The sequence below is a fragment of the Stegodyphus dumicola genome, chromosome 3 (assembly GCF_044657685.1).
Source record: "Stegodyphus dumicola isolate Sdum_Otavi_A_Nest chromosome 3, ASM4465768v1".
In the NCBI taxonomy this organism is placed as follows: Eukaryota; Metazoa; Arthropoda; class Arachnida; order Araneae; family Eresidae; genus Stegodyphus; species Stegodyphus dumicola.
This window is the reverse complement of record NC_140770.1, coordinates 123,968,669-123,988,364: the sequence shown is the minus strand read 5'-3', so window position 1 is coordinate 123,988,364 and position 19,696 is coordinate 123,968,669. Positions and strand designations below refer to the sequence as shown.

The following is a 19,696-nucleotide window of genomic DNA, read 5'->3' as shown; positions in this document are numbered from 1 at the left end:
CATTTATATATATATTTTTAAAGCTGGGACTTGAACCAAACTGTCAAACTTTTAAAGTTTAATTTACATGGTGGTTATAATTAAAGTTCCACTTTGAAATGGTCATAAAAGGAAAACTACCGGACCAAATGCTATCAAACTTGAGAATCGTGTAAAGGAGGTTATGGGAATATATTTTCTGCGGGGGGAAAAAAAAAAAAAAAAAAGAGTTCAGAAACTCGGCACCAGGGGCAAAATGGCGCTGTATGCAATATTGTTAAATGAAATAAGACATGGAAACATCGGTATAAAATGTGTTTAATTGTTTCCGAAACGAGCATATTCAATGTAGCGTCCAGCATTTTCCGAAAGCAAGTTAAATCCTGTTACTGCATTCTCAACAGCACTCTTAGCATATCAGGAGGAATGTTACGAACATGTCGGTGTATCGCATTTTTCATTTCTATCAAATTGTTTAGATTATCACCATAAACAGTGCTTTTGAGATAACCCCATAGCCAAAAGTCACAGAGGTTGAGGTCTGGTAGGAATACGGGCAGTGTCGGCTTAAAAAGAAATTCGTGAAATGTTGTTTAAGTAACTGTGCGACACATGTGTGATGGCCCTGCATAAAAATCGTAGCATCTAAAATGCCACGTTACCGCAGTTCATGTATCACGAAACATTTTAACATTGACTCTAAGCGAGCTGCAATCACAGTGGTCCAGCTGTCCACTGCTCTTCAGAGAAAAATGGTTCAGTTATGAAACTAGCTGTCAGGGTGTGGAATGACTGCTATGCAATCGAATGCAGTAGGATAATGCAATAGAACTAGGTAGATAACATGAGGGATTTCTTTGGCTCAAATCGATTAAAAGCTTTTTTAATCAGTATCTTCATGTTTTAGGGCTTAAAAAATTAACTCGCCGGAACTCGAACCTGTCGAATAGGCGCCGAGCGTGCTGACCATTACACCACCACGAAGGCATGCTAAGAAGGCAGGAGAAATACCTTGTTAACATGTAATTGCCAAGAGAAAGGAAATTCTCAGAAGAAAATAATATAATAATGAAGTATAATACAGTGGCTTACATCTGTTTTCGGATATTTGCGTTTTTGAAATTATTTGTAAAAAGCAGTTACTCGATATGAAAGAAACGAATTTAGATTTTTTTCACATATATTTGTATTCAGGCCAGCATTTCGAACAAATAAATACCAAGGAATCCGAGATTTTCCAACTAAAAAACCAAGCAAAATGCAACGCTCACGGAGTACAGTGGGTGATCGGTTAACGAACAGTTCGAACAACGAACACTTTCAGAAAAGAGTTTTGTGTTTGGACAATGAACAATATGCGGATAACGAACAAAAACTAATTCTAACGAAAACCTGTCGGCTCCCGGAACACCCGACATCAGTCCTCAATTTGTCCCGAAAATGGATGTGCGCGTGCGCTGACACGCCATCATTCATACTATGTAGCAGTGAGGCAGCACCGTACGACGCGTACCGTAGTGTGCGACGACACTTTGTCAATTGTGTACCATAGTTGGTTTCTGTCCTTGTGATTTTCCTATGTGCTTCTCTAAACGCCTTATAAGAAAAAACCTGTAAATCTGACAATATTATGGGACCAAAAAAGAGTGGAGTGTCAAGAACTGCGCTCACCATAAAAACCAAGCAAGATATTATAACTAAAGTAGAGAGTGGACAAAAAATGACTGATGTTGCTAGGCAGCACGGCTTGAACAGGTCTACAGTAGGCACAATCCTAGCTAAGAAAGATATCATGAAGAGAACTCAAGCCGCTAAAGGAGTAACGAAAATTACATCTGAGAAGCAAAGAAGTGCCATCCATGAAAAAATGGAGAGTTTCCTTTTAGTTTGGATAAATGAACGGGAGATGAAAAGAGATGTAACTAGTATGGCTAATCATTTAAGAGAAGGCTAGAGAAATTTTTGAGAAATTGAAAGAACAAACTCCAGGTTCGTCATCCGAAAATCTAGAATTCAAGGCTACCACTGGCTGGTTTGCAAAGTTTAAAAGGAGATCGGGCATTAAACACGTGGTCATGCATGGTGAGTCTGATAGTGCAGATAAAGAAGAAGCTGAGAGGTTCCGTCTCAAATTTCAAAAATTCATTGAAAAAGAAGAGTATTGTCCACAACAAATAATTAATTGTGATGAAACTGGTTTGTTTTGGAAGCACATGTTGAACCGTACCTACATCACGAAAGATGAGAAAAGTGTTCCTGGGCATAAAACCCATGAAAGACCGGTTGACGTTACTTTTGGGAGCTAACCCTAGTGGTCATATGAAGCTTAAACCACTTCTCGTTTACCACTCTGAGAATACTAGAGCATTAAAAAAAATTCCATAATAAAGAGAAAACTGAAAGTGATGTGGAGATCGAATCAGAGGGCATGGGTCACGCAGGTTCTTTTCAAAGAGTAGCTATTTGAAGTTTGTGCCCCGAGCATCAAGGACTACCTCGATACCAATGACTTGCCATTGAAAGCATTACTGCTATTGGACAACGCACCAGGGCACCCAAAGGACCTTGAAGATAATTTGCTGATAGACTTTCCCTGGCTGACAGTGCAGTTTTTATTTCCGAATACGACTTCACTGATTCAGCCAATGAATCAAGAAGTTATTGCAGGTTTCAAGAAATTGCACACTCGTGTGCTGTTTTGAAGCATGCCAATTCTCCTCAAAAATGACTTTAAAAACGTTTTGGATAGAAAAATTTGACATTCTCGAAGCTATTCGTCTTACTGAAAAGGCGTGGTCATAAATCACTCAACGACACTTGGTTTCTGCCTGGCGAAAGCCGTGTCCATCCCTCGTTCAAGGAGACGGAGGTGATCAGGGTGACATCCCTGAAATATGGATGAGATTTTAACAACTGCGAGAGATCTGGAATTGGAGGTGAACGAGGATGACATTGAAGAGCTTATAATGGAACATGAAGGTACCTTGACGGCAGAAGAACTCCAAGAAATCTTGAATGAAGAACACCAAGAAACTCAGTGAAATGTGTTTCCTTCTGAAAAAGAGGAAGACGAATGAGGAGCAATGCCGACAATCTGCCATTAAAGATCTTTTGAAGAAGTGGAAGGATGTCAAAGCAACGGTCTTAAAATGGCACTCAAACCAAGCTGATGTCAATAGGGTTGCTGATTTCTACAACGACATTGTTATCAATCATTTCCTGAAAGTCCTGAAGGAGACAGAAAAACAATCGACATTGGACGTGTTCTTTAACGCCCAAAGAAAGGAAAAGGACTGATTAATAAGTAAGACTATATGTATGTAATATATTTGTAATAAATAAACTAAGAAATTATACTTGTACATGACATTTTTTTTAAATTTAATTTTTAGGAACTCCAGAACGAATTAATCGAATTACCATTAACATATATGGTAAATCGGTGATCGGTTAACGCACAATTCGGATAGTGAACATAATCTTGGAACGAAAAAATTATGTTCGTTAACCGATCAGCCACTGTATAGCCTTTCTACTCCGTGTCAAGGCTTTTGACAAAGTTTGCAGCAGAATTCGAAGAATTATTTGCAATGAAAGCTTATCTTAAAACTGTTAGATGAGTAGTCAAGACATATGAATAATAATCGTTCAGTAACAAAAAGACCTTTTGGAAATCCATGTTAAACAAAGATTTACCATACTGACATACTTTAATATTTTCAGTAATCAAAATTTCATATATTTAGATCTGAATAATTATATGGTGAAAGCTGAACGAAGAACTGAATCCGAGAAACTTACTATCTACTGTTAAAACACGGATGTGAAGGCATGGTTTGAGGGATGTTTTGCAATCAGCACATAATAATGTTTAGTTTTAGCTGCACAGATATTGGTTATGCTTTTTGTTTTAGTCAAGCAGAAAATAATGTTTCTTAATTTTAATACAGGGAATGTAAACTGAAACATGTACAATTTTTTTTAATGTAATACTAAAATAGAACTGTTTTTGTTCGTACGACATAATAATTAAAAAACTTCTAATTAAAGAAAACTGTTTTATTTTTAAGTAAATAAAGATAAGTTTAATTGTTTTATGTATAATTGGGGGAAACTAAGCTGTGTATTTAAAGAAAGAATAAATTTTACTTTATATTTTGTTTTACGGGAACGAAAATGTTTCACGATTTAACCGTATAACTGATAAACGAAAAAATAAAGTTCTCTCTATACTGCAACAATAACAAAGAGGCAAAAGGTAAAGCAATACATCATTTCTTTATTTCCTTGGACAATACAAACTTCAAAAGACATTTAAGTGTGATGATTTTCTAAAAGCAAACTTAAAATGGAAAAGAAAAGGAAATAACAACATATCTTTCATTGTCTATACAAAATCAATTTTCGCAGTCGTTAGCATCACTAAATACACGCTGTGAGTTCACCACTAGTCGAAACATAAACATGGAGTGTGATTTCTTCTTTCCATTTTTGCAAATGAAATTTTACTAATTAGACTAATTACATAATTTTCAAATTGGTACTTCGACCGTGGTGGTATCTCAAACTTTAACTGGCATACTGTATCTTAACACTACAAACATTTCTCATTAAAAAATTATTTAATCTTTTTAAACTGACATTGAAAATGCTTAAGTAACTGGAGTCAACTGTGTGAATTTTGAACTATAGCAGTTAAAGATAACATTGTGCGTATCCTAATTACGTGATATCGAAAAAAAATTAGAATGAAGTTTAAGGATTTCAAGAAACGCGTTCAGAGTTCGATCAATTTTAAGACGCGTAGCTCAGACGATATTTCTAGACTGCCTCTCAAACCACTCGGGCGTTTAAAAAGTTGAAGGCTTGATTGAATCGCATGTTTTCACTTCGTGAAAAGGCTTGATAGTCAAAATAATCGCAGTAAACTTCAGTTACCACTGTTTCAGACTAGTCCAGACTTCCAAAATTAATGTTCTGTGAGACTAATTACGATTTTAATTGCCTTCGTCTCGAGTCTGCCCGAGTGGTACACAGAGGCAAAACTCACGATTTTTAAGAAACGCGTCTAACTATCGATCGAACTATATAACAATTTACAACAAATTTAAGAGTCTCACAGAAGATTAATTCTGGAAGCCATTTCAAAATAATTACACAACTAAAATTTTATATCTTAAAATTTAAAAGAAAATCATTAAAACTAAATAAAAACTGACATACATTTCGTTTAGGTCTTCCAAATTTTGCATACATCAAGCAATTCATATTAAAAAAAATCCAAATAGACATCTAATTTCAGATATTCATCAAAATTTAACATTTCCATAATTTGTTTCCTCAATTGACTTAACTGAGGATATGATTTATATATTTTCTTATAAAGGTTTACTGAGATTATAACCTACAAAAAAAAAAAAAAAAAAAAAAAAAAAAAAAGAAGAGGGAGGGGAGTTTCAACTACATTTCAGTTAATTATTCAGAAATTAAAAGAAAAGCTGAAAATAAATTCTCCCTTTTTAAAACATTCAGACACTGCCTTAAAATTATTAAATATTTAATAAAATGATAATTAAATTTAAAAAAAATGATTAAACATTTAATTTTAAACATGTGATATAGAAAACAGAATAAAAGCATTTAGTAACATCTCCAGACAAAATTTAAATTGTAAAAGCATCTCATAATGCATCTTTAAACTATTTACTATTTCTTATTATTTCACATGAAATTAAGATATGCTTATATGGCCCCTAAGTTTTTAATAAAAAAACATGAGAAACCAGACAACTGTATTAGAATGAAAATGAAAGACAGGTAAACATAGCAGGAAACCCATTTTTTTTTGTTTTTATAATAATAATAATAAATACTTAATTATTCAATATTTAATAATTCATAATAGCTATTTTAAAAACTAATTTATAGATAGTTTATATTAGATCGAATTGAAAACATCTGTTAGTTAATTGAAATCGAAAATCATGCAATTTGGTAAGTTTAAAAACGATACTGCAATATTTATCTTTATCTTGATAAATTAAATTACGTAGATTAGAGAGTATTCAAGAAACAAATTTTTAAATTAAATAAATTTCTTATACGCTTCGAATAAAGAATGATAACACATGATGAATAAAACAATCCCTTAGATATTTCCCTTTCCAATAAAATTTGCCTTAATTTTTTAACCGATACATATACTACTGATTCTGATTAATATTTTTAAATTATAAAATCAGATTTTTGAGGTTCTATACTTTGTTCCTTCATTTGTGCAATTATCATACATGAAATATAAACTGTTAAATACTTGCTCTATTTTGCTTTATTAGTGATTCTAAAAAAAAATTTAATTCTAATTAAATAGTGATACATTTTATAACTATGGTGATAAATTTTATTGATTGCTTATTACGCATGTGAAATAATCTGACAAATTTTAGCTAGTGAATGCGCCTCCAATTGTGAATATATTGGATTCACAAATGGAGATAGTGAATCCAATTATTAGTGAATCCTGATTATTAGTGAAAAGCAAAGTGAACAAACACTGCATACCTTATTCAAAATTTTCATTTAAAAAGTTGTAGTAAGGTCTAGTTTCGAGGATTTAATTACCCCTCAATTTAATTAGTAATTTCTCATTTATTCAAATTCTAAACTCATCAAAATGTATAAAATTTAAAATATGAAAAACAAACTATATTTTATTGAAAACTTACCCCGCAATTTTTTTTTCGTAATGCGTAAATATGACATTCTCTAAATCCTAAAATCAATTCAGTACGGAGAAAATTGTTGGATATTTATTTTAACTCAGAGCATAAACTATGCTGAATATATCCTGGTTTTTCATTTACATTCCCTTCATCAGCAAATGAATTTTTGTTATTTTCATTGTATCATAAAAAACCGCAGCATCGATTTCAATACTGCGATCGATAAGTATTTTGATTCTAAAAATATGCAATGATTTAAAATATTATACTGTCTCTCCGTTTTTATTTAGAATATCAGTTTAATGCTGACTCAGAAATCTGAGAGATAAAAAAAATTAATTTTTGAACATTATATACTTTAATAACTTTCGTCGTAAAAAAATCGCTAGCAGATATAATAATTAAGAGATTAAATTTCCTTTTTCATCTTTGGCAACATTATAAATAAAGCGATGTTACATATATATTAAGTTTTATAAAGCTGATTTTAAACATGTGATATAGAAAACAGAATAAAAGCATTTAGTAATATCTCAAGACAAAATTTAAATTGTAAAAGCATCTCATAATGCATCATTAAACTAGTTACTATTATTTCACATGAAATTAAGATATACTTATATGGCCCCTAAGTTTTTAATAAAAAAACATGAGAAACCAGACAACTGTATAAGAATGAAAATGAAAAACAGGTAAACATAGCAGGAAACCGACTATTTTGTTTTTATAATAATAATAATAAATACTTAATTATTCTTAAGAATTAGATTGACTCAAATTAAATGACAATTTAAAAAATAAAAACAAAATGACACTTAACATATTCCAAGAATCTAAAATTAATTTTTTAGTTAAAATTAAAATATGTAATTTTGTGAAAACTAGTAGGATACGTAACAATAAAAAGTATGCAATGTTGCTAAATGAAGAAATTTGAACTAGTTTATTAATACACTATATCTACAAATTTGAAGTTCTTATGCAAATCTTTCCTAGAATGTCCAAAACCAACTTTTAGATTTTTAGAATATGCTAAGATGATTTTGACTAAAGATAGAAATTCATGATGCTCACATATGAATAGTAAAAAAATATAATTATAGCTCCCATCCCCCTTTTAGGGTAAAAGAACACAATAAATGTAAAGAGATATAATCCCAACTTAATGTTCTTAATTAAAAAATCTTAATTTGAATAAAATTCCCAACCAGAAATATTCTACTGTGGATTACTAAATTTATTTATTTTATCATAAAATCAATGCACAATCTTCAGCTTAAATTATTTTTTATCTGTTCCACATTTCATCATTGCTAGATGATCCCTTCCTTCTTTCTAAAACTTGAATAATACATATACATTTATTTATAAAATAAATAATCCTGATACCCCCTGATTGAGAACCTCTGCTTTTTAAACTATTTGGGGGAAAACAGTAGATCCAGACATCTAACTTGGAACTAAAAACCCACCTTAATCCTGTATATATGGAGCCCTCAAAGTGTTTATTGACCCTCGGGTATTTTGTAAATTTATAATGTTTCTGAAGGCAAAATTGGGCAATTAGAAAAGTTATTCTTCATATAATATTATCTTTATCTTGCCAAACTAAGCCTTAACTACAAGGTGACTAATAATTACTGTTTATAGTTTCTATCATAATTAACTTTCACAATTAGGAAACTTATATATCATTCTAGCAATATATGTAAAAAATTTTAAAATAAACAAATAACTTTTTATGTTTTTGTTATAGATATCAATTAAATAAATTCATACACATATAATAAAATTAAATCCTCAATGATATCAATCAACTTAAAAAAAATAATTTTCACTTATTTTTTAGTAAATTAATGCACCTCCCACCATTTTTTTTTTTCCTGGTTGATGATCATGAATTCCAGAAAGGTAAATACTGAAAAATATTTGAGGATACCCATTTAAATAATTATTTGACTGCAGATATTTTTTTTAACTCAACAAAACAAATATGAATAAATAAAGTACATTTTAAAATTCAAGGCATTTCTATGAGCATAAATTATTAATATAAAAATTAAATAATGCATATTTCTTTTAAAAGCTGCTGTTTTAAAAATCATATCTATCTCACATACAAAATTCAATATGGTTTTACTATTTGCTCTACCATAAAATAAAGCTGTGATTAATACCTGAAATTATTTTTATTTAAATAAAGTTTAATTAAAAATTTTACAACTTAAAAATGCATAACATAATTTTAATTCTGACTCCAAGATACATGAAAAAGGAAAAATATTTCTATCATACAATTTTTCAAAAATATAGATGTTCTCTTACAAAACATTATAATATTTCTAATTTCTGAATTTAAATTAATGTCTTAAGTTTTTGACACCAGTTAATGGTAATCATACTTTGGATGAAACAGCTGCCAATTAAATGTCAGTTCACAAACAAAACCATTATAATATAAATTATTCACTTAGATCTTTCATCAGAGTTGCCAGATAAAGTTTTCAGATGATATTCCAATATTATGTACATTAATTAGTTAAATCTGAATTCACGCATGTATCTAATTTATAGTGTTAAACCACTACAAATTAGAATATGACAATGGACATGATCACAAAGCTCTTTTTTAAAGGATTTCACCTATAATTAACCTGTGGTAATTTTTTCTCAACCTTTTGCTTTTGTTTTGTTTATATATAAATTTTAGTATATATTAACAATAAAAGCTATTCTTTTTATACTTCAGATAATGTCTTCAATTAGAAAATTTAACATATGTAACATATTTAAATAATGCTTATAGGAATAAATCTAGGGAAAAAATATAGATACGTAATTAAGTCACTTTAAAAAATTTATTTCTTGGGAAAAAAAAAAAGTATTCCACACAAAATTTGCATTAAAATGTAGTTTGAAGAGAAAAGATGGACGGATTTCTTTGAAATTTAATTTTTCAAAAAATAATTTCAAAATTCTAAAATTAAAGAAAAATTGTTTTTAACCATTAAATTATAAAAAAAAAATATTTAAACACTTCAGCATTTTGTCAAGTTTTTATGTTTTGCACTTAACATTTTCTCAAATATTAGGTGGGGTGTAGCAGTTGATTCAGCACTTGTTTACCGAATAACTGGCTAGGTTACTTAATTAATTAAAATATATTTGACGTAAAATTTAGGAATGTAACATGGGTTAAAACTGTGGAAATAAAATAAAACAAATAAATTATTTTTTACTAACTGAAGTCTCTCAGTAGTTACAAATAAGATTCATGATTCAATTACAAATACATAACAAAATGCAATTTTTATTAGAATACTGTTTCCTTATACTAAAAGTTAATATAATGGTGTACCTGTTTGAAAAGTTCACACTTACTGAATGAAATAAAAAAATATTAAACTATTAATACTTGTTGTTTAACAATGAATATGAATTTTTAAATTCTGAATTTAAAATTATAATTAGCTCTGTTAGTGCATAGCATTTTGCTATATTCTGTAATTTTTGTTTTTAAAACGGAATCAGAGAGCAATAAAACATTAATAAATTGAGAATGCAATTGAAGGTGTTTTAGAATATAGTGTAAAAGCTTTAAGTGGTGGTAATAATAAAACTGAATGAGTTTTAAAAATTCTGACTAATACACTTTTATTACATGCTATTAATGATGAGATATTATGTCTTCACAAAATCTCACAAACAACCTCTTTATTTTATTTCCATGAGCAAAGATACATGATTTGCAATCACAAACATGGCGATATGCATATTTATGTACTATTGAATAAATTGTAAAAATGAATTATCAACTAGAAGAAAATTGTACAAAATTACTTTGTTAATTTCTTGAAATTTAAAAGATACTGAAGGTACTGGTAATTTACTTTCACATTATTTCTGCTCATATTTTTCTTTGAAAAATACATATATTTATCATATTAGTATAAAACTAATTGGCAATTAAATAGAATACTTCTGCTTAATGCATTCATGCAGTTTTCAAGAACACATATTTTTTTAATTATAGCATCAATAGAAGAGAAATGGGAAAGCTATCTAAAATTGTTAAAGCTTAAATTAAATTAGGTTGAGAAACTCTTACCCAAGGTTCTATAGTATAGCAAGTTTACATGGATATATTTTACTACCTTCAAGTTAATATAGCTGGAGGTAAAATGTTAGAAAGGTGTACAAATGTTATACTGTATGATGCATCTACAGAAAATGAATGGTTCGATTCTGTCTTGAATACCTGCTGCACTAAAACTTTCAAAACCAGATGTTCTGATCTGTAAACATTGGAAATTATGCATAATTGAATGCTTATATCTTTCTAGTGTTTCAAATGAAATAACAAAAAGTCATATTTAATCACTTTCATTAGTTCAGCTTGTTTCTTAAGATATAAGTGCTCTAGGATTTTATAAAAAACAGTATGAAAAAGAGGAAACAAATCTGATGTTGCATGCAGTTTGATGCGATGACAGACACAGAGAAGGTAAAATAGCTGCCACGTTAAGTCGGTCACACAGTGATTATATTACTAGAGACAGGAATTAATTACCCTAAATCATACCTATTTGTATACAAAGTATTTGCTTCAATTAGAAGTGAAGATAGTCTAAAGTCCTTGAACATACAGTGGTACTTATTTGAGATTTGTGTTATCACGAATGAAAAGAGTAGGATAGTCTAAATTATATAAATCAATATTTTGAGGCTAATACCCCAGATTGCTCACCACAAATATTTTTATCATAAGTCATAACTGCACTGTGTATTATAATAAAGTAACAAAAACACAGATAACAGGCTCCACTTAATATACAGATATAAGTAATAAGACATACATACAAATGAATTATACACAGTAATTATCATTTATGAAATAAATATTAGTACCCTATATTTATAAAAATATTTTATTCATTTTGAGAACCGTTTTGTAATAATTATATCTAGAATTATAAAAGAATGCACATGCAAGGTTAATGAGGAATTATTAAAAAAAGGTTGTAGAAATTTATTATAATCCTGTCTTTAGTAATATCTATATCTGATACATACTGAAGCTCTATAAATGCATTCCTAATGATTTATTTTTTAAATTTGTCTTTTTAAAAAATTTTTTACAGCATTATATTTACAGGCATAAAATTATAAAATTAATCATTTTTTTAATCTGTTAAATTATTTTTTGAACAAACTGGGGGGGGGCTGCCTAAAGGTTTTTTTTTTTTTATTTGAAACAAGCAAAGAAACTACAAAATATTCTGACTAGCTTTAATACAATAACTCATAATGTAATTCTGCACTATGTTTAAAGACCAATAAAAATTAAAGATTTTTCATAAATGAAATAACATTAAAAGAAGTACATATTAATTTCCTTTAATATAAATATAAAAACTTCCTTCAAGAATGATAAATTTAATCATTACAATTAAAAGAAATTTTTTTGTTATTTTAAAAGAAATACAACAATGCTTGGTATATTATAATGTGAAAATACTCAATTAAAGCCAAAAGGGAACTTCTAAGTTAATAATTAACCATTAGTAATAAGTTCACATAAAATATTCAAAAAAAATTTTTTTTGAATAATGCTAAGACAGACTGCAATTTTTCCATATGCAGGTATTTCTTATCTATTTGACAAATTAAGACTCACAGCATTCCTGAAAAATATTTATCATTAAAATAAAAACAGTTCTTTTTTAGCTGTTTCAGTTATTGAAAACAAATATACTTGCAAATGCATGTAGTAATTATATAGCATACTTTATGTATAAAAGTGAAGAAAAATCAAACCATATAAAATGTGACAAAATACATTCAAAGAATAGATGATAGGCCAAATACACGGGATCTGGCTAGAAGCAAAAAAGAACTGATATAGCAGACTGATTAAAAGTATACCTACCTGTATTTCAACAATACCTTCTATTGTAACAAAAATATGCAGTTAAAAATGAATGAATATTTTGACAAATATTACCAGAATTGTACCGTTTATGTGCTTTAAAAGATGAACCAATTGGTAACAATTCAGTACAGTAAATAAATGAATAATATTCATTAAAAAGAAGTTATGTATTAAAACTAAGGCCAGAAAGGCAAAATAATCCTACTTCATATTTAAACACTGAGCTTCTTACAGCATTTACAGATTACTATCATCTGCAGATTTTTGCATTACTAAATAAATCATTTTATTCAGCATTTAAAACTTATAGGAAAAGAGAAGAAACCCAAGTTAAAGCAGTTAAAAATTTACACTTTAAGTATTATCAAAGTCTTTAAAACTAAACTTCCAAAATGAATTCCCCCAATTCCAGAAATTTATTCATCTTTAATCTTACATGGTAATGAAGAATCTTACATGGTAATGAGAAAATGTTTAGTTAAATTTTACAACTTTTTGCAATTACTATTAAAATGGATATTTTATCTGTATGAACTAATATTTTGAGTGAAAACAATATTTTAAACAGTTCTGATATTTGCAGAATATCTGTATGTTAAGAATGGTTATCTCAAAGGCCAAAAAATAAATTAATTAATTAAAAAAGATAATATTACATCTATTTGAATAAAAATCCATTAATTTCTTTAAATTAATAGATTTTCTATTATGCATGTCTGGAATACCTCTGGCGAAATACAATAGAATAATATTAACTATATTAGAAAAAGCATAAAATATATGTAATAACTTCAAGTGATTTGCAAAAGTCAAATATAAAGTTTTACAATGTATCTAAAATACAATTGTTTGTCACATATTCCATTTTTTTTTAAGTATAAAATCTCACATAAAGGTTTCAGTATTAATATGATAAAATTATTCAAGCTCAAAAATAAAAGAAGATTTTAGTATTTTTGCAATTATTGTATATATTTAAAACACACCTTTAAAAGAATTTTACAATATTAGGCATTTTAAATTAATTCCAAATATCAAGAGAGTACAGATAAAACTAGGTAACAAAAATTAATTTAATGCCGCCTCTCTTTAAATAAATATTAGGGCAGTTGAACTTTTTTTCTATTTAATGTACACTGTTTACATCAACTGAAAAATAAAGAGGAAAACTTATTATAAATGTTATATGACAATAAAATTTTCTTAAGGAAGAATTTTGTATTAAACAAAATTGAATAATTTCTTTTAACAAACAGAAGAAACTGCATAACTCATTATAAAGTTTTATAATATATGCATATAAGATCCTAATATCCTATAACTCAAACAATATTTACCAAACATTCATACTATGGTTACTATCTCTATATATTAAGTATAGATTTTCAGTATTGAGCATTGTAATGTTATGTACTTTCATACAAAGTATAATCTGCTCAAAGCTGAATTTTATGTCTTTTTACAATTATGTTACATATAATTAAAAAGAAGTTATATTACACAGTTATGCAGAATTTATCTCCAGTGTTTGCACCTTCTTCAAAATTTCCTTGCTTGAATTCAATATAGTATTAAAAAAAGTGTTGATACTCTCTGCCCTTTATAAAATATTTTATTTCATCTATGCTTTTTCTCACTTGTTAGCAAAAGATAAAGATGTGCATTTTCATATTTCAAATAAATAATTTACTACCTATATGATGGAAGAATAGTATTTTACAGATGATTAACTTCAAATAAAAAATTATGAATTAAAATTACATGAAACATACATATTAAATTGTGCACAGAAATATACTTAACATTTTACACAAAAGTATGCTTAATTAATAATATCTTGTGTCTAAAAGATGATAATCAATAGGATACTTTTATTGAAATTTTAATGCAAAAATCGATACAAAAATCAGAATAGTAAAATATTTTACTACATGAATCATTACTTACAAATTAATCTAAACTTTTGAAGAAATATCCACCTTTCTTTTAGCAATTTTAGAACATAAATGTATGTGCATTTCAAATGAATTTATGATATGTTTTATGCAAAATGTTTTGTTTTGTTGATTTATTTTATAAATCAATAAAGCTCATTGATGATTTATTACAAAACTTTATCATGACTTCTGACTGATTGATTGGATGCTTACAAAAATGTTTTATTTTATTTAAGAGGTTATTTCCCTGTATAATTTTTGAGAAAATCCTAGTTCAAAATAAGCTCTAAGTATATTTATGCCAAATAAAATATTTCTGATGTATGTTTGATTTAATTGAAAAACAAATTATTTTTTAAAATGTTTTTATTCTTGTGACAACTGTAATGAAAACTTTATAAAGGAATATAATAAGTAAGAGTTATATAAGTAAGAATATATTAAGTAAGGGTTAATTATTACTTAGGGAACCTGTAGTGATAAAATAATAACAGAAATAAATATTTAGTATCCATTATTTGAAGCTATATTTCAGGGTTGATTTTTCCCTTTTCTCACAAAATTTTACATAGGCTACAAGACGTTAAAACAATTGCAATATCATTTTATTTTACTTGCTATATCAAAAATATTTTTGAAAATTTTAGAAATTTTTCTGTTTTTTTTTTTTTTTAATTATTATTTTGCATAATAATTTAATGTTTACTGTTGAAAAGTTTTCCTCTTCTTTCTAATGAAAATACACAAAATATTAATTTTGTTTTAACTTTGATGTTGTTAAAAAGATATTAATTTAGAAATAACAACAGGATAATTATTAGGTAAATAGAGGAATTTATGCTCATGCTCTAAATACATAATATTACTTGCATTTTATATCTCAATTTATTAACTACCTTTTTAAACTACTATATGAATATAGCTTTCTAAGGGACTACTTAGTTTAGTGATATATTTTGAATTACACAGCAATTTTCAGTATACAAAATAAAATTAAAGAAAATATCTTTAAGGGTTGATAAGTTAATTTTTTCAGATTTAAATTAAAATCATACAATGATTAAATTCTGAATTTATATAAGATAAAAAAAATATTAAAGAATTATTTATAACTAATGAAACAAAGCAGCGATTAATGAAAAAAATAATCATACTAAAATTGAGGAAGGGTGTATTTTATATTACAAAAGTACATCTTATTTTTACAACAGTTAAATTTTTTTCTCTTGAAATTCACCATAAAAGGGATAAAATAACAGAATCACTCCTCTCTTAGCGAAAACAAATACACTGTCTTTTCTTGAAACTATAAATAATTTTTAATATTCTAAGTATAGGGTACTAGAAATATTTCCCAGGTTTTACTGATAAAATTACATATGTTTAAATATTTGTGAATTCTATTTATATTTAGTTCAAATGTTTCCTTAAAATTTTAAATGGTTAAAATAAAAAATTAATTATTGAATATTAACTAAAATTATTAAATTTATTAAAAATTTTAAAAAACATATTAAAATTTCATACTTTATCATAATGAAGAAGAATTGAAACAAATCTGTGCTAATCTATTTGTTCCTAGTTTTTGATCTGAAGATCATTGCAATTTAAGGGTAAATACTGGAAAAAAAAAAACCTTTTTTATTTTTCACAGTAAACAAAAGATGTATAGAAAAAGGAGCTGCTGCTTATTGTTCCCTGTTCTTAAAAACCATAAATAAGCAAAACTATTTTATCACATCATAAATTTTGTTCCTTAAATTTATAATGGCATTGCTTTTACTTTATTTCATAAGTTCTTACAAAAATTACAGAAGGACTGATATATTAAGTAAATTTCGTTACTTACTGCTTGCATTTAAATAATTTAAAATTAATTTTGAAAATGGCAGTTATGGCAAAACCTGTCACTGAAAATCATTCTTTACATTCTGAATAAAAATACAAGCTTTTTAAGTACAAAATGAAAGGTTAATTTGTAGTACACAGTCTTTGTTTCTGTACATTAATACTGCTTATTGGCACATTCATAATCAGCACCGATCACCATTTCAGCAATGAACATTTCATTACAACTGAATACAACTCATATAAAGACTAGATTTAACTAAGTATTATACTAAAATTATAATATTTAATATTTATATATAGTTTTAAGATAACATATATTTCTGATAGTTTCAGTTACCTTAACTGAGAACAAATATATATCTAGTCTTATACTTGTAGAATAAAAACCAGTAATAGTATTTGCAAAAACTGTGCTCGGCCCTGACAGAATGCATCAATAATAAAAACAAAAAATCAACAAAAATACTAAAACACAAAATAAACATGTGTATAAATGTATATAAATTAATCATAAAAAGGTAGCTGTAGACAATGAGCAAAAAATAAAATTGGTCTTTGGATGACCGTATATAAAGGTGGCTTGTCACAGCAACCTGAATTCTGAGCAAATGTGAGGTACAAACCTGTTCTGACTATGTGCAGATGCCACATGAATAAGTTAAAAACTTGCCCATTGTTAGGATAGGTGTGGTCCACAGTTATGTTTCTCCCATAAATTCTTGATATTGAAGATGTTAGATAATAATAATTTAATGACTAGCATGTTCTTTTTTAAACTATTATGAAAAACATTTGTTAAACCTTGTACTCCGGAAATTTCTTTTTTCCTTTTCTTTTGGCTCCCGAAGGAGGCTGCGAGCCAGAAGTGGAGGAGCTGGAAGAAGGCGGAGCAGTCACTGGCAACTGAGCTCGATCTGCCCTGGCAGTTAAAGGAGGGAAGTAACCTTTATCATCATATAAACCATCATAAAGTTCATCAGAAGGCGGACTAGGTACATACTCACACCCATCACGCTTCAGAGTCTTCTCCTGTTGTTGCATGGTATTTAAGTTTCGTTCATAAGTGTAATCAGGTTTATAAGTTATGGGAAGGGCTTCTTCACTAGCACTACGGACAAACTGATGAGAAGAATAATCACCTTCTTCTCCATCTTCTTCAATACTACCTTCCTCATCAAAATCTTCATCTTCTTCTTCTGGTTCAGCTGGAGGAACTCGAGCAAAACGACTGGAGATATCTGAAGCAGTGGGTCTTTGCTTTCTCCCTAAGTAAAATTGTAAACCTGGCTCCAACTGACTTTCAGTACCACTAGCACTATCCGTCCTTTCTACCCTATAATGGCGGTCAGCCTCTGGCTCACTGAGGCGGAGATCAGAGCCAGCTGGAGAAACATGGAGTGGCTGATGTTCCAACTGTCTTAGAAGGTCCTCTAAGTTTCTAATTCTTATGGGGCCACAAGGAGGCACCATGTCCTCAGCTTCTTCACTACTAGTATTTCCCAAATGTTCTGTACTATTCTTCATGATGCTGTAATCAGATACAGCATCAGAAAAAGTCTTTTTCCCATCCTGTGGACTTCCCTGGCTATCGACTGGACGATGGGAAGACACAGTATGAAGGGCTTCTAATATTTCCTCATGATATCCATTCAAGCTCTTTAAAGTTCGTTCAACTTCTGTTAATGCATCACTGTTACGTTCTGCATGACTATCTGCCTGGCTCATTATATCTTGGTTATCTGACTGAGACGCTTCATCACTCCACTTTTCTTTATCTGACCTAATGGCACGCTTCAAAATGCCTTTTTCTGGAACCTTAGAGAGATTGTTGGGTGAAAGTTCTATGAAAGCAGAAGTTTCATCAAGTAGTTCTTCTCCATCTGAACAAGAAGTATCTTTGAGCTGTAAAACCTGCTGTCTTTTTAATTCCTGAAGCTTGTCTTCCCTAGATAAATATAGTAACAATTAATGAATATCATAGAGAAATTTAATTAATTAATTTCTCTTGAAACCTTATGAGTATTGAATATGTTTCATAATATAGTAGAATTTAGTCATAAATTATGATACATATTACTATTGCTATTTTAGCAGATTTTTTTTTTTTTTTTTTAACTCAAAGCCAGAAATGAGCAACACTATAACCATAAATTTTTTTTTTATAATTCTCTGATCTAATTTTATATTAAAAAATAATTGTGAGGACTAAGTAACAAATAAAAGAAAGTAAATTAAGCATACATTAGATGGCAATAAATGTCTCTCTGTCTTCATTTTGCTACAATCAAAGATATAAATAAAAATGAATAATTACATACTAAAAAGCAGTTCAAGAACCTTATCCAGTTATGCACTGATAGCTGCAACAACTGGTGGAAACATTACTTTACAAGAAAGCAGTATATAATTAAGTAAACTTCAAGGATCTACAGAAAAATTATTAATATTATGCTCTGGGAAAACTATCAGTCGGCCCATTCCAATGAAAATTAAACTTGTGGTGAAATCTAAAGGCACAAATTAAGCTTTATTTATTTCTAAGATTAACTGAAAAACACAGAGTAAAATTATCTGTTGATGTTTCTGCAGATATCAAAGCAGTATTCTATTTCCATCCATGTGTGCTGAATAATACCTTGTGTGAGTGCAGCAAAGGCAACAAATGATGCATTTTATAATAAATTGCTGTGTTCAATATAAGTTAAGAATTGCTCTGAATACTTATAACAAATGTTTAAATTCTGTATATCATAAATCTGCACTGCGTTTTTATTGCATGTTTACTTACTTCATGTAAATTCTCTGTTTAAGGGTACTGTCATCATTACTACTGAGCAATGTTTTGGCAGATGTCAAGGTTACCTTGCCTGTCTCTAGAATCAAAATTTGGTCAATTTTTAATTACCACATTTTCCAGCGTATAACGCACATCTATAATTTCAAGCTATATATTTTTATTTTTAGGTGCATTCGCCATATAACGTGCACCAAATTCTTCAAGAAGAAACCTAAAAGATACATGTAGAATGCTCTTATCTTTCAAGGTCACTCATTCGAAAAATTTTCCTAGCCTTTCGAACAATGGTATATTGAATTGACAAGCAATAAGGGGAACAATATGTGTGTGTGGATTTATTGCTTGAGGGAGTAAATATTCCTGCAAAGAGGGTGCAGTGCATTCAATGCAGGTGTCCACAAATTTGCTATTGTAGGGATTAAAAAAAAAGGGGGATATAATTTGGAGTATGAATGCACTTCCAACCTGAAAGAATTTG

General features: G+C 28.6%; 1 protein-coding gene across 3 annotated transcripts in view; it reads right to left on the bottom strand.

Annotated features, from left to right (window-relative positions):
* Positions 1 to 4,238: 4,238 nt before the first annotated feature.
* Positions 4,239 to 19,696, bottom strand: part of LOC118182622 (disintegrin and metalloproteinase domain-containing protein 11-like) — a 368,998-nt gene continuing 353,540 nt past the window's right edge. For all 3 annotated transcript variants that reach the window (XM_035351993.2, XM_085813274.1, XM_085813275.1), the window contains one exon: positions 4,239 to 18,366. In XM_035351993.2, the coding sequence (XP_035207884.2) occupies positions 17,217 to 18,366 (1,150 nt within the window). In that variant the 3' untranslated portion in view covers positions 4,239 to 17,216. The remainder of the gene's footprint in view (positions 18,367 to 19,696) is intronic.